General features: G+C 34.5%; 1 protein-coding gene across 6 annotated transcripts in view; it reads left to right on the top strand.

Moving 5' to 3' along the window:
• UGGT2 (UDP-glucose glycoprotein glucosyltransferase 2) overlaps window positions 1-14,869 on the top strand; it is a 107,094-nt gene that overhangs the window by 54,720 nt on the left and 37,505 nt on the right. For all 6 annotated transcript variants that reach the window (XM_026064081.1, XM_026064086.1, XM_026064084.1 and 3 more), the window contains 6 exons: window positions 2,224-2,318; window positions 4,990-5,196; window positions 5,821-5,952; window positions 7,992-8,119; window positions 10,528-10,623; window positions 12,059-12,161. In XM_026064081.1, the coding sequence (XP_025919866.1) occupies window positions 2,224-2,318; window positions 4,990-5,196; window positions 5,821-5,952; window positions 7,992-8,119; window positions 10,528-10,623; window positions 12,059-12,161 (761 nt within the window). The remainder of the gene's footprint in view (window positions 1-2,223; window positions 2,319-4,989; window positions 5,197-5,820; window positions 5,953-7,991; window positions 8,120-10,527; window positions 10,624-12,058; window positions 12,162-14,869) is intronic.

Here is a 14,869-nt window from a genome sequence, read left to right as displayed (position 1 = left end):
TTTGACTTTATTGATTAAGAATTTGGTTTAGTTGCCTATATAGAAGTTCCTGCAATATACAAGACTGCATGGAGTCAGCAGGTAGGACTTGGGACCTTCAAGAGGCTTGCACCATTATGGACTGATGGATAAAAAACAGGTGGCATCCTCAACAGCATCATAAATAGCACTGGACACACATGTTTAGGCAACTGAATGCTGCCCTTGACCTCTACTGATGACCTCCCACTAATGGGAGTGTAGACATTTAACTCACCTGTACTTATTTTTATACATCTCCTTTCAGGAGCCAAATCATACCTTAATATTCTAAAAATGAATAATGACAACATGAGAACCATTTCAGATATAGTAATTTTGAAATGAGATGGTTGTCATTATGTCATTTTAAAAAGCTTGGTACTGAACCATTAGGAGTTGAAAAAGTTCCAGGCATCTGAATACCTGTTTGTGTATGCACACGCATACACACATGCGCACACCCACACCTTTTTTTCCAGTTTCTGGGTGGTTTTCCTTTCCTCCTCTAAGAAGAAACGTAGCTACTTGTTAAGGGGTTGGTTGATTCTTGTTTTATAGACATGAAATAAAAAAGTTTCAGGAAGATTTTTGCAACTTCAAAAACGGACACAGTTTTTTGACTTAGTTTGACCAGTTGACCTGGTTTTACTTGAGGATATTAAAGAGGATGTATATTCAGTTTTCAAGAGACCCTTAGTTGCAGCATTATCAAGTGAAAACTTTACAGTCTTTGTAATACATATGTATATATGTATATATATACACACACACATACATACACCTATATATATGTATAAAAACTATGCATTTCTGCAGTTTGAGGAATAATTGATTTTATTTCTTATTTGTTAGTGTTCAGTATCAGTTTGTTATTTTTCCTCTAGTTAGATTGCTCAATTTTTATATTTTGAGGGTTTTTTTTCTATAGAAAAGGGGGGAAAATTATATTCTGATGGATTAGCACTCATTTATATATTTTGTCTTGCATAAAGTCATGCTTTTTTGTACATTTAAAATATATTCGATATGAGATGTTTTTATTGCATATGCAAGTATTTCCCTGTCTAAATTAGAGGAAATTATGAGTACAACACTTGGGGACATGATACTGCACAGAATTTTGCATCAGTCTATGCCTTGTTAACGTCTAGGAGTAGACAGTTAGCAACTGCTGATTTACATCAACCTATCAATGGACAGAATAATCCTGTTAGCAAAGTGCTATTCTTTCCATAATTTTTTTATGATATTAACATAGTTTTTACTTATTCCTTTATCAGAAAGAAATGCTGTATACTTACATTTCTTTAGAATAAAATTATTTGACTCTGACTCTCCTTCTAAAACCTCAGGGACATAGCAGTTAGTTATCAAATGATGACCAGGTTTTAATTTATAGGATCACTTCTGAGATTCAAATCTCTTGTGTAAAATCTATACCTGGAGGCTGGAATCCACATTTCACGTTTCTGTCCCCAGTGTTTTTTTTCCAGACCCCTACAGACCATAATCATACCTCTTCCTAGAATCTCACCAAAACCTTCTAAACTTCCAGTCAACACATATTACCTTTCAGGAGGCATATGATAGTCCTGAGCAGATTGATATTCTTCTAGAGATAATTTTGCAGAATTTTTCACGTACCATTGCCTTTTGATAGAGAACATGAGGTTATAGACCAGTAGGAAAAAAGAAAATTTTTCTGAATATACACCTGTATTATAGTTTACCTTCTTTGGGATATATTTGGGTATATTCCTGTTTGTGTCCAGAAATGGTAAGTTTTAACCTGCTTTTCTCTCTTTGCTGTTGGAGAAAGCAAATGGCCTAGCTTCTGGATTTTTATAACTACTTAATTCTTTTTATGTCTGACTATGTGACCAGCTTCCATCAAACGTTCACTAGAATCTCTGATAAAGCTGTTCTTATTTGGAGATAGGTTATTATTTAGGGCCATCATGTTTCAGCGGAACAACAGCAGTTCAATGATTTTAGTGATTCTCTCATATTAACATGATAAAGTACCTCCTAAATTTTTTTTTCCAATTCAGACAGCAAAAGATACTGATGTGGCAAAGGTTAGTCTTGCACTTGAAGTTAGCAGTCAAACATACGCATAAACTTTAAATCTCCAACAGGATTAATTCATTGTTCATGAAAAAATTCTTTAGAATGTAATGCAGGTTTATCTCCAATTTTCAGATGAAGATATATTATATGCTGTTACTATGTGGATTATTGCTGATTTCAATAAGCCAGCAGGAAGACGACTGCTTTCTAATGCCTTGAAATACTTGGTGAGTTTCTAGCAGTTTTTATTAAAGTAATTATTTTATTATTATGTTCTAACAACACTGTGCACAGCACAACTTTTAAAATTATAATTTTAAATTAAGGTACAATGATTTTTTTTGTGGGTCAGCTTTGGACTCACTAGCAGGAGGCTGTGTGCTTTCATTGTGCTTTGTTGTACTACAACACTGACTTCATATATTCTTCCTAGCTGTTACAAAACATTATGGCTTCTCTCTGTTTCCTTTGACCCCATGTGCCAGATGCAGCTTATGGGTCTGCAAACCATCATTTGATTCATGGTCTCCTGAAGCAGGATACAAACTATGTTACTGTTAATCAAAACAGTATATTTCTTCCCAATTACAGACCTTCTCCTAGAAAGTGGCTTGGACCAGGGAAGTTAGGATAATGCCTGTTCATGTGAACCATTGTGCTGTGTTCTCCTGTATCATACGACATAGCTGTGGCCATGAAGTGACAGTTTTCCCACATACTGGATCTTGGTGTGCTTCTAAGACAGATTTAGGAGGATAATCTGCATTTATGAGCTTGCTTATTCTTCAGTATTCAGTATTCTTCAGTAGTTCTTCAGTATTGATGATAGGATTTAAAGGATACCAGTAAATGCTACCTGAATATAAATGGCAAAAAAAAAAACAACAAAAAAACACCCCACAGTTCTAGGGAGTATAGAAGAGTAATTATAGACTGATATTGGGAAAATGTCTAGCTTTACTAATCAGGAATGAAATAGGAAGCACTCTAAGAAAACTTTGAAATAGGTATGTTGCAGGTAGCTTATAATACCAAATGTGTCCTAGGAAGAGGCTTGGAAAACTGCAAAGGTGAATACTTGGTACAAGTCCCTGTTACAGAACAGTAGTTCATTTATCTGACTGCTAGATCTGTGACCCAAGCTTGATAAATAAATGCCTTCTGTAGCTTCACTTTTTTTTCCCCTTAAGTGAGGAAAATAGGCTAGAGTTCCTAACTCTAGGAGGTGAGAACTGTCTGGGCCAGTCGATGTGTCTTAATGAGGAGAATCTAGAAAAAGAATTAGAAAAGGGCTTTCTGAACAAGGTTTGTTGGATCTTCTACCAAATAGCAGTTTAACTGGTTATTTTCATTCTGAGATTTGATTTGGATAAACCTCATTTCCATAGGTACTGTTTGGTCCTGTGATTTCTAAGTTTTATGACAAAAAGACCTAGAACAGACTATTTTTTGAAGTCCATTTATTTGTGTATTGATTTTCTACTCTTTTCCAGTCCCTTTACTCTGCTGGCTCAGGGTGTGGTAGAATTCCTGATGGGTGTAGAACTGGCATAGGCAATTCTTGCACATAAGTTGCCACAGCCCCTTGAAGAAAAGCTTGTAAGAGGCTGGGAAGGGAAGTGGCCCAAGGGTACTCAATTTTAACTATTCCAGCTAATATATAATGATGTTGTTTTGAAAAGTGCTGCTAGTATATTTTAACTTAATTTGGAAAAACTATAGGTGTCTTCACTGGAAGAGACATCTAGAAGTTATCTGGTTCAGCCTCCCGCTCAGAGCAGGACTGTTGCCATCTTTAGATCAGGCCAGCTGTGGCTTTGCCTGAGTGAGTCCTGAAAACTGCCAAGGATGGGGATTGCACTCCCTTCCTGGGTAAGCTGCTACAGTGTTGCACTGCTTTCCTAGTGAAGTTTTTCCTAATGTATGCTGAGCCACAGTACATGGCCATTATGCCTTGTTATACAATTTCCTACTCCCAAGAAGAGTTTGTCATCTTTTTAACTCCCCCTTCGTTAGTTGTTGGTTGCTGTTAGGGTTGTCCTTAGCCTCCTCTTTGCCAGACTGAGCAAGCCCAGCTCCTTCAATTCCTCCTCATAGGCTCTTGCCTGTCTTGGTAGCCTTTTGCTGGAGCCTCTCCAGTGTCTCAACATCTTTACTGTGCTGGGCTGGGCCCAAAACCAGGCATAGGAGTCCAAGTGCAGCCTTGTAGGCACCAAGGAGAGAAGAACTTCTCTTGATAAGCTAGTCACGCTCCTCCCAATGTAGCCTAGTGTATGCAGCTCATCTTTTTTTGAATGAGAGCATACTTCTCAGCCACAGTTTGAAGAACAAGTTTTCAGGCTTTTTAAATAGACTTCTTAGCAAAACTTTTCTCTAGGGCTGCAGTTTAAAGTTTCTGGTTTAAGTATGTTCAATACCAGTGGTTTCATCCCTTAGTTTTTATCCTTTATTACAATAGATTCCATTTACCTTTTCTTCATTTAGTGAGGCCATTAATTTCCATGTATTTGATCCTCTCCTAGAGTAAAGATTTCTCATCAATCTCTGTAGTAAGGTTTAATTGTCATCACTGGTTAAGGAGCTTCCTGCTGATTAAGATTAAAATGATATGTGAATAAATATTCTTGTATGTATTTTATGCCATTTAAATTTTTTTTGAAAAAAAGAAAAAAACTTCAAAACCAATTTTGTAAATGAACACTTCTGTATGTCATTTATTAAAAATACACTTCTGCAGAATGCTCAGAGGTAATCATTCTATCACAAAAACATTCTGTTTAAAATATACGTTACAGAGTAGGCAACTCCTTTCCAACAGAGTTGTAATAAATATGCATACATTAGGCAACAGCAGGTGGAACTGTAAAATTGTGTATTATTCTGTATTCTTCTTTGCAGAAAACAAGCAGACATACACGACTTGGGATTTTGAACAATCCTTCATCAAAAATAAAGGAARATAACACAGCCATTGCAAGAGGAATTTTGACAGCTTTTTTAACCCAAAACAACAGCAGCCTGAAAAGTTTCCTAAGTAAACTCACTAAGGAAGAAACAGCAAAATCCCTTGCTACTGGAACTAAAATTGTTAAATTCCTCATCCCAGTGAGTGAACACTAAATTAGACTACTACTCACTTCATTTTTTTTTTTCATTTTTTTATATTTTGTTGTAAGCAGATGTAGTTGAAAGTAACAGTGTTTGGCTAAATGCTATAAAATATTAAATTAGGGGACATTTTAACCCATATGCAGTTTCTGGGCCAGAGATTTGGATTTTTGACAACTTTTATGTTACAAAGAATAGAGAATTTCTTTAAAGTAAAGGAATCAAATGAACATTTAAAATGACTATTAGTTTTTACAGTAATCTAAATTTTTATACCTTTTTCCTAAAGGTGAGATTTAAGCTCAAGTTCTAACAGGCAGTGGTAGATACCCTACTGTTTTTAATGCAACTGTGTGCTGAATCTTAGAGAAAGTGTTTCAACTCAGGCTCAGCTTTACTCTCATGGTTCTTCACAGTTGCTCAAGGGTAAAAAATGCACACTAGCTAGTTGGGAGAGCGCGTGGCTCCACACCAAAAGTCGTATACTTAAATGAAGCTGAAGCTGTTTTATTTAGATTTTTGATTACCACATAGCTTGAGAAAATCTTTGCTTGCTTCAGCTGCTACAAAATTTGTTTTTGCTTAATCAGTCCACCATCTCATTCTTTACATTTGCTTTAGGGAATGGATGACGATACTTTTGAGAAGAAGTACAACACTTTAGGACTGGATATAATTAAAACCCACCAGATGTTTTGCCAGGAGGTTCTTAAACTGCTTCCTGGGCAAATGGCTGTTATGAGCAATGGTAGGGTAAGTAAGGAAATAAATCATGTCTCATTCTTCATGTAGGTACTTTTTCTTTCCTGGAACTTCAGTTTCATGCTAAAGGTAATATATTATATTGATCTCTCACTTTTTCAGCATGTTAGCAGAGAACGGTGTAAATGTTTGCCGCATTTTTATTTTTATGTCCTCCTAATTTGTTATTAGCTCCATTCTGTTGGAGCTACTATGTACTTCATTCCCACAGCTATTTAAGAGATAATATGAAGCAATAGATAAAATGCCCTAATTAGGTTAGTATTTGATGTATTATTAATGATATTTAAGAATAAATTTTGAACCTGAAGTTATCTATATTTTACAGAGTTGGTATAGGATAAACATGTATAATCAAAATATATTTAATATATAATGAAGAATAAATTACAATGACTAGATGTAGTGTGTTCAAGCTCTTCTCTTTCAGGTAAAAAGCAAATAGTTTATAAATATTTAATTGTTATATGATCTTAAATCTTAATATTCAAGTAAAATATGGTACTTTTGTTTTTTCAATTTCAAGTACATATTTTTTAAAACAAATAGCTTTTATTACAATACAGCTATAGCTTGAACTGATTAAAACTACAGTATAGGGTTCAGGATTTAGTAGCTGCTAATGACAGCCAATAGCTTACATTACAAAAAAAAGTTATATAAACTGCTTCTTGAATCAAGTCTTTCCTGTTTGTTGTTCCACCATTAGAAGGAAATAGGGATACTATTCTAGCATCTCATTACTGGAAACTCTCTTTAAATTGTGTTCTTAGCCATTCTTGTGTATTTTAAATGGCTTTTGAGATACCCCTGAAATACCACTAAGTAAACCACAGAAAACATTTTTGTTGATATAGCACAAAAGAATTGTGCTCATTTTTCTGTGATTTAAAAAAAAATCGTAACTAAATATGTAATTATATTTTATAAATGAATGGATATTACTGTTTTCCATGCTTAAAAAAGCTAAAAAATGTCATGTAGTAAGTTTTGAGGAAATACTTGCCCTGTAAATACTTGAATAAATTTATTCATGTGTATTCATTCATCTGAAAGTTCAGTTTCACTTTAAAAGCTGACTGCTAAAAAGGACACAGGATATGCTTTATTTATATCCCAGTTATTTCAGCATTAAAGTTTTGTATTTATTAGCAAAAAGATTTTTTTCTAATTCCCACCTCTACAAAATTAGCATGGTATTTCATAATCAAGCTATGGTTCTCTCTATCTTATGCATCAATAATAGTAATAAAAAATTGAAAGCTGAATTTAGTAAAATCACCTCATTTCTCAGAAGCAATTGATTTTTGGGAAAGAGGCAGTCAGCAACAAATTTAAATCTTGATATTCTACCTCCTGGGGGCTTAAAGGCCCTTGAAATTGCCCTGGGTCAGTTTAGCCTAGTAGACTGTGAGTAGGAAATCCACACCAACATCCTCAAAGCTATCTTCTGGGACTTTGAGGCACTTTATTTGCCTCAGATATCCAAAAAAGTGTTAGTTCTTCTGTTCCCTGTCTCTGAATATCCTGCATTCCTTCCTCTTTGCTCTCTGATGAATTCCATTCTATCCATTCTGCTCCATCTGAGAAGCTTTGAGAGGTGAAGATTGTAATCACAAGATTAAACAACTAAAGCACCTGATAGGAAGGTAGTAGTTTGTATTTCAGTTTAAAATAATGTAACTAACCAAGCTTTTTCTTAAACTTAACTTTGTTATTTCTAAATAGTGTAGTCCTTTACATAGGTATGTATAATGAAAAATACCTTGGATATTTGTGGATATTTCCATTATGACTGTTCCTTGTGACTGAGTATTCTTTGCTTGAATGAGATTTTTCTTCTAATTCAATTAGAGATACTCCCTCAGAAGAAGCTGTAAAAACCTAAGTGTTTACAAAATATGAATCCTATATAGTTACTATGTAGTTATTAATATAGCTGTGTAAAGGGCCAGGGTTTTGCGTATTTTTGCTTACAAAAAACCTATCATATTACTATGCTTAGTAATATCACTTGTTCTCTGTCTAAGATACTGGGTCCTTTAGATGAAAATGAATTCTATGCAGAAGACTTTCACTTGTTGGAAAAAAAAACATACAGTACCTCAGCAGAGAAGATTAAAACTATTGTCAAAGAGATGGGAATCAGTACTAAAAGGTAAAATGTTTGGGGGAATTGAGGCTTTATTGTCCACACCCATGAAATACTGCTTTGTTTATTGCCTGTGACTAATTAATAATCCTTTTGAATGTGGAACATGGACAAAAACTCAGTCATAGTACTCTTTGTGAATATGCACTCTATATGCACTTAGTTAAAGTGTTTGTTGTTTCTGTGCTATATCTGCACTATCCTCTTGCTTCTCATCTGAGTACTTCTATGGTAAACAGTCCTAATTGTCCCCTCCTTTCCTTTTTAGGATTTCCTTTATAGACTTAGCATACTTACCTACTCAAACGTGTGCCCTATTTTCTAGAAAAAAAGGCATATCTACTGAATTTTATATCCCTTTTTTTGCTTGTTCCATGATGCTATGTAACATAGATTTTCACTACCTGTATAAGCTATATATCTTGGTTTTCAACTATACGAATCATTTTCCCTGCTGCTGACACCCTGTTTAGTACCTCATTGTTCTTACAATGCAGACCAGAAAAAAAAAGCCCTGTGTTACTCAAGAGCCATGCACCCTTGATCATTGATCATGTATGTAAGGCTTAGGCGTAAAAGATCACTGCTTATCCAAGAATCATATCCTCTCCAAATTGCCTCGTAACATGTTTACAGCTCTGCTAAATTGCTCCAAATACTTCAGCTACTTTCACTGTAGTTGCAGCCAAGAGACAAGTTAATCTAACTGGAGTCAGTTCCTACTAGCTTTTGATTACTTTGTGGTGACTGGGGAAAGGAAACATTGTTGAACACTGTAGTTTTTTTTTTTTATATCCTGGTCTTGCAAAATTTGAGTTTTGATGAAGACTGTCCTGGGAGGTTGGAATGACTACCTTAGTGAACTGAGCTCTTAAACTGAATCTGCAACAAAGAGATTTTTCTCAAGAGAAATAATGTTTTCTTCAGAGATACTGGTTTTTTATTTCATTTTTTCTCAAACAAGATAGCATGCTATAGTTCACTGTAATACCTTTTTTTTTTTAATTCATACTTTATAGTGTGCACTGAATGATGTATGAGCATACAGACTTTTCCCTATTTACTTTCTTTGTGACATCCTGTGCAATAAATGAAATGAGAGTTCCAAATAAAATTTTTATTAAAAAGATGGGACTAAGGACTTGAATTTTCAATTCTGTTCTGTTAGGAAACCACTATGATGAACGTTATGTTGGTATATCTTTTATTGTGTCAGGGGAAGATCTTTACTCAGACATGGCTAATGAGGCGACAAGAGGGATCCTTTGAAAGTATTTAAGAAGAATGTTATGGACCCATTAATAGATTTTTTTGGCACTGATTTTTACTTGTATGCCTTATTAGTCGTTCTTTAGTTTCAAAGAGTCTTTTAAGATGGAGCAAAAGATCACTAAAATGTATTTGTGCAAATCAGGAGCAAATCAAACAGATTTTCTCTGGAGAGAAAGGTAATGCATGAAGTTGTTATCTATACCTACAGTTCCCAATTATTCCAGTAATTAGTAAACAATAATAATAAACTTGATAAAATGCAGTGCATCTTAAAAAAACTCAGTAATATTTGAGTATTGATTTTTTAAGTAAGAAAAGTGTGTTGTCTTTGGGAATCATTAGAAAAGGAGCCTGTAGTTGCGATGGCAGATGCAGTGCTCTGACACACTGCTAGAGAACTGAAGGAGTATAAAGAGGAGTAGTAGCCAATTTCTATTCTAAGCATCCAATCTGCATACAAAAAGGGGGGCAAAATTATATTACTTTTACAAGCCAACTATGGAGAAATTTCTGCTGAGTGTTTCTGTATTTCTGAGTATCATTTCTGTTATTTGGGAGGACTAGCACAACTGAGAAAATAACTGCCAGAAAAACAAAATCAAGAAAATGTAAAAAAGAGGTAGAATTGTCAAGGAGATAAGTACTGAGGCACAAAGTATATATTAAGACTTGGTGATGCTGAAATAAAACTACCAAAGTTTCTAAGGAAATTCCAGGAAGAAATACAATAAATATAAAAGATGTGGCCAAATAAACTTTGTTCATTTTTGTCTGCTTTTACAAGTTGTCATAGAGGATTTTCTTTTCAACCAAAAAAATGCAAAAAAAAGGTATAAAGAGTTATAAATATCAGAAGAATGCACCATGCAAACTGTGAGGCTGAAGGTTAATTCTGCATCTGTTAAATTTAAGAAGCATACACTTCCCAAGCTCTAAGGCACTAGTGGTTCTTGGCCATTGTTGCGCTAGAAATTTCACTCAAAGCTACAAACCCTGAGGTGATGATCTTTTTAAAGAATCCAGGTTTGGGAGGTGGGTTTTTAAATATTGCCTTATATAGACAGACATACATTAAAATATGAATGCTTCATTCCTTTTCTAATGAAAAACATAGCAAATTATGTGTGCCTCATTTAATATAGTGGCAGTGATTTGATTATGAAAATAGATGCCCTACTGTCGTCTTTGCCTAAAACAGAGATGAGACAAGATGCTGAATTACTCAAAGAACAGCACAGGTAAGTTCTGTCTCTCATGATAATGCACATATAGTACTTTGATATTAAAATTAGAATGTACCAACTATAACTTTGTTATACTTGTCTAACAGTTTGTGGATTAGCTGTGTCACTCTTGACCACAGCTCGTGTGCTCAGCATAACCATAAAGTACAATCAGATTAGACCCTAAAATACAGCTAGATTTCTTACAAATGCAAAGTGATATAGCTCCTCAGCACCTAATTCATTAAGAACTGGGCAGACTGTCTTCAGCTGACAGATTTACAGTAGGAGAGTTGTATTAGTGGCATTAACATGCTTATGTATGTTGACTCCTAGTGTTACTAATCATAGATTTAGAAAGTCAGTATGCCACAAATGTCTTCTCTTGTTGTTATGGAATGAGACCCCAAATCCCAAGATTTACATCTGTGACTCTTAATTGGAAGACAGGCTTTGGGGGAATTCTGTCTTCTTGGTAATAGGATACTGGCTGTAGCCATTTTTAATTTAAGCTCTCCCACTTTCTGGGGCAAGGAAGGGTACATTTTTTAAAAGGACTTAGCACAGGAATCACGATCAAATTAAAAAAACAAAAACCTTGTTGCAACAGTATTTCCAATTCCTTACTTTTTTTTATGGGCAAGGCTGCTCTAGCATGCTGTGCCAATGTGCTGGCTCTGTCTCTAATACTTGCTGAAAAGACAAGGAGCAAAGTCAGCAGCCCCTTTTAAGTGGCTAAAACCTTTTTCAAGGCTATACTAATAACATGGAATAAGTAGTATGTTACTGCTTTATTGGAAGGCGTGTGACATCACTAATGCTAGTTATGTTTCTAGATTTTATTTTATTTTATTTTTTGTGGAAAACAAATTAAAATACTCCAGTTTGTGTATTTGCAGCACAYGATTTTTTCGAAGTGAGGTTTACTACCATTTCCTTCCTGTGGATCCAGATTCATTTAAGCGGGGTGGTCTTGACTTCTTTCAACCAAGTTTATCAAGTTACTAAATTCTTTTCTGGAAGGCATAAAGCTAATTCATTGTATCAAGTTTCACTTTTCTCAGTTAACATTTTTCCCACTGTTATTTTAAAATTGTGTCATCAATGGCACTTCTAAAATATTGATACAAGTAAAAGAAACTGTAAAGGATTCTAGACACTGTTCTGTGTTTTATTTTATTGAATTAGTAATGCAGTATATATTTAACCCAGTAACCCTTATGGAGCTACGTAAATTAATGTTACATTTTAATTGCTGTTGATTTTGGTGTTTCTAGTGATATCACAGGAGGAGACAATGATAAATGTTTGAAATGAGGGAAGTGTCTTTGTGAGCAATAAAATCTAAAGCAGCTCTGATATTACAGATTTGTGCCTAAAAATGTTTGTTATTTCCACAAATTTAATTTAGAGTTTTCATGTCACTTATTTATTAACATTTTTTTAACAGCGTAGTAAAAATAGATCCTCAACAGAATCAACCATTCTATGATGTTATTGCTATTGTTGATCCATTGACAAGAGAAGCACAGAAGATGGCTCATTTATTGATTGTAAGATGGTGGTGATTTCTTTTAATTTGCATATTTGTAGTTTAGTTTGTATTAAACTTATTTTCTTGTTTTGATATACAGTGTAGTCTAGCATTTATGGGGCAAACAGAATTTAGATACTTTTTAAATATATATTTGATGATTTAAATTTATATTAAAAAGTTGGGGATGATTTAATCCGTCCTTGTAAGCACCATATTTGCAAGTAAAATTTAGATGTCCTGTGAACCAGTCCTCTTACAAGTAAGTGCATAAATGTTCTTTATAGTCAATAGAAGGAAAGGGGGAGAATGTCTGCCTAACTTACAGGGAAAGGATCTTCCATCTCAGAATCTTTAGAGGCATATGCTTCTTTCCATTAAACAAAAGCACCTGAATTTTCCAAAGTACCTAAATGAGGTGGACTAAATCTGGCCCATAACACCGTCACAAGAAGATTGGACTATAAACCTTTCAGCTCGTGGAAGGGTATTTCTCAGTTGATTAATGGTACCAAGAATATCTAAAAATCTTTCACTGTATATAGCTATTGATCATCTAAAGAGAGACTGTCCTAGAATCACAGCTGCTAAAATGATTTCCTTTCTTCACTAGCTGCGAAATACCATTCTACCTCAAGTTCCTTTATAGTTTCTCATAAAAATGTAAATTTTGTCTTCTCTTTACAGTCTGTTAGAATTTTGAAGTCTGTATCTTGATTCTTACTGCATCCTGTTTTATCTTTTTTTCACAATAATTATGAAAGTTTCATAAAAACTTCCATTTTCATACCCTTTTCTATTCTTTGTATGGAATRTTCAGGCATCCAATTGCTCTTCATACATAAAGACTTCTTTAAGCTAAGCAATACACTTAAAATTTTCATGAAAATTTCTGCTATTGCAATGCTTACTTTTGTTCTGAGATTCTGAAATATTAGCTTTTCTCCAGAACCAAATCTCCCATTTCACCATTCTCAGTTGAAAGGAAAGTTTGATTTTACCAAATGAAAATCTTTTGATTGTGGAACCTGAGAAGTTTCTCCATTCAGCCAAAAGTTTGTGTTATGATAAGTTGCCTCAAGGTCCCTTTAGCTCAGCTCAGAAGTCTCCATTCTCCCTAGAGCAGGTTCTCCGATGAGCAATACACATGTCTAGGCAAATGACTCCCATGATGTACTAAGTTTATTTATCAAACAGGGATGCTTCATGGTTCATGGGAGCTATAGCCTTATTCAGGAAGCCAACCCTGAAGACATAATAATGAAATTCTATTGAAACTAAACAAATCAGAAATATTTTAATGCAGACAAAGCTCTTTTCAAATTAATTTTGTTTCTTTTTCCTAATCAAATTAAATTAACCTGCACATTTAGAAAATTCTGATTATCTGAAGAGCAACCTCTGTCAGGCATACAGACCTTCTAGAAGAATTTTAAACAAAATATGCAGACATACACCAGAACTGAAAGTTCCTAAATGGATGCCTCTTGGATTGTCTTGCCATATGTATAGGTGACTTAAATACTGAAAACTTTAAAGGCTGGGGTATATTTATATTTAAAGGATCTTTTTTGAACAACATAACCATAGCAGTGCCCAATATATTATGATGGTAACTATTCATGATGCAAAGTTTGTGTAGTGACTACAACAGCAAAGAACATGATTGGTGCCCCAGTCCATGCTGAATGTGCCCACATTATGATTTTTTTTGCCCTGGTGAAAACATGCTATCATATTATCTTGTGTCATTTAATAGTCACTTCAAAGAAGTTTTTTCATAATATTTTTGAAATAAAAACAAACATCTATTCATATTAAACACAATTGAAATTGAGAAGGAGTAAATGGCACTAGTTAACCTACATGCTAACTTTACTGCCTAGTTTGAGGAGGCRGCAGTTTGAGGCTTAGGGGAGATATGAGTGAGACCGTGAATGTGTTAGAACAAAGCCAAGGCTTTTATCTGTTTTTAAGAAATGATAGTAGATTTTATCCTAAAAACTGCTCTATATCCTTGCTAAGGAGAGGCTGGTAATACTTTTCATATAACCCTTGTTTTTGCATTTTTCAAAAACTTTTGTCCCAGAGCTCAGTGTTGAATATTTCCAGACAAGACAACAGTCACTGTCTACAGCAGATCCTGAGAAACTAACCTTAGCTTGACCAGGATTTGACCACATTAGCCGTCAGCAGAATACATGGAACAGCTAATAGGTCCTAAAGTTACAAATGTGGTCCCTAAGGTAATGTGAAAATGGGAGAACTTGCTTCTTCTAAAGATGAGGACAAAGTGGAAGAGTTGTTTTGCTCATGATTCACCAAAAACATATGAAAAAATATTATTCATAGTACCATTGAACAAACTACCTCCCCTCAGACTTCAGTCAGTGGATTTCCTAGCCTAACTTCTCTGCTCCAGCAATATAAACTGTTGGGACCATCCTGCTCTTTTTTATCTTGTTCCAGCAGCTAGCTATTTAAGTCAAAGAGCTCAAAAATGTTAAGAGAAAAATCAAACTTTTTCTTTCTTTCTATCAGTTATCTTTTGCCTTTTTCCTTTGTTCTTTCTGTTTTCAGGGGAGAAACCTCTCCTTATTCTGTTCATAAAGTAAGGAGGAACCTCTGAAGGAGCCCTTTCTGATAATCTAGTCTGATTTCCAATATAACACAGGTCACAGAACATCTTTCTATCAGTATGCATTTGAAGTAGAAATAATTTTTTAA

This window comes from Apteryx rowi, unplaced genomic scaffold (genome assembly GCF_003343035.1).
Source record: "Apteryx rowi isolate R43461 unplaced genomic scaffold, aptRow1 scaffold_209, whole genome shotgun sequence".
Classification (NCBI taxonomy): domain Eukaryota; kingdom Metazoa; phylum Chordata; class Aves; order Apterygiformes; family Apterygidae; genus Apteryx; species Apteryx rowi.
This window is presented reverse-complemented; position numbering and strand designations above follow the sequence as displayed.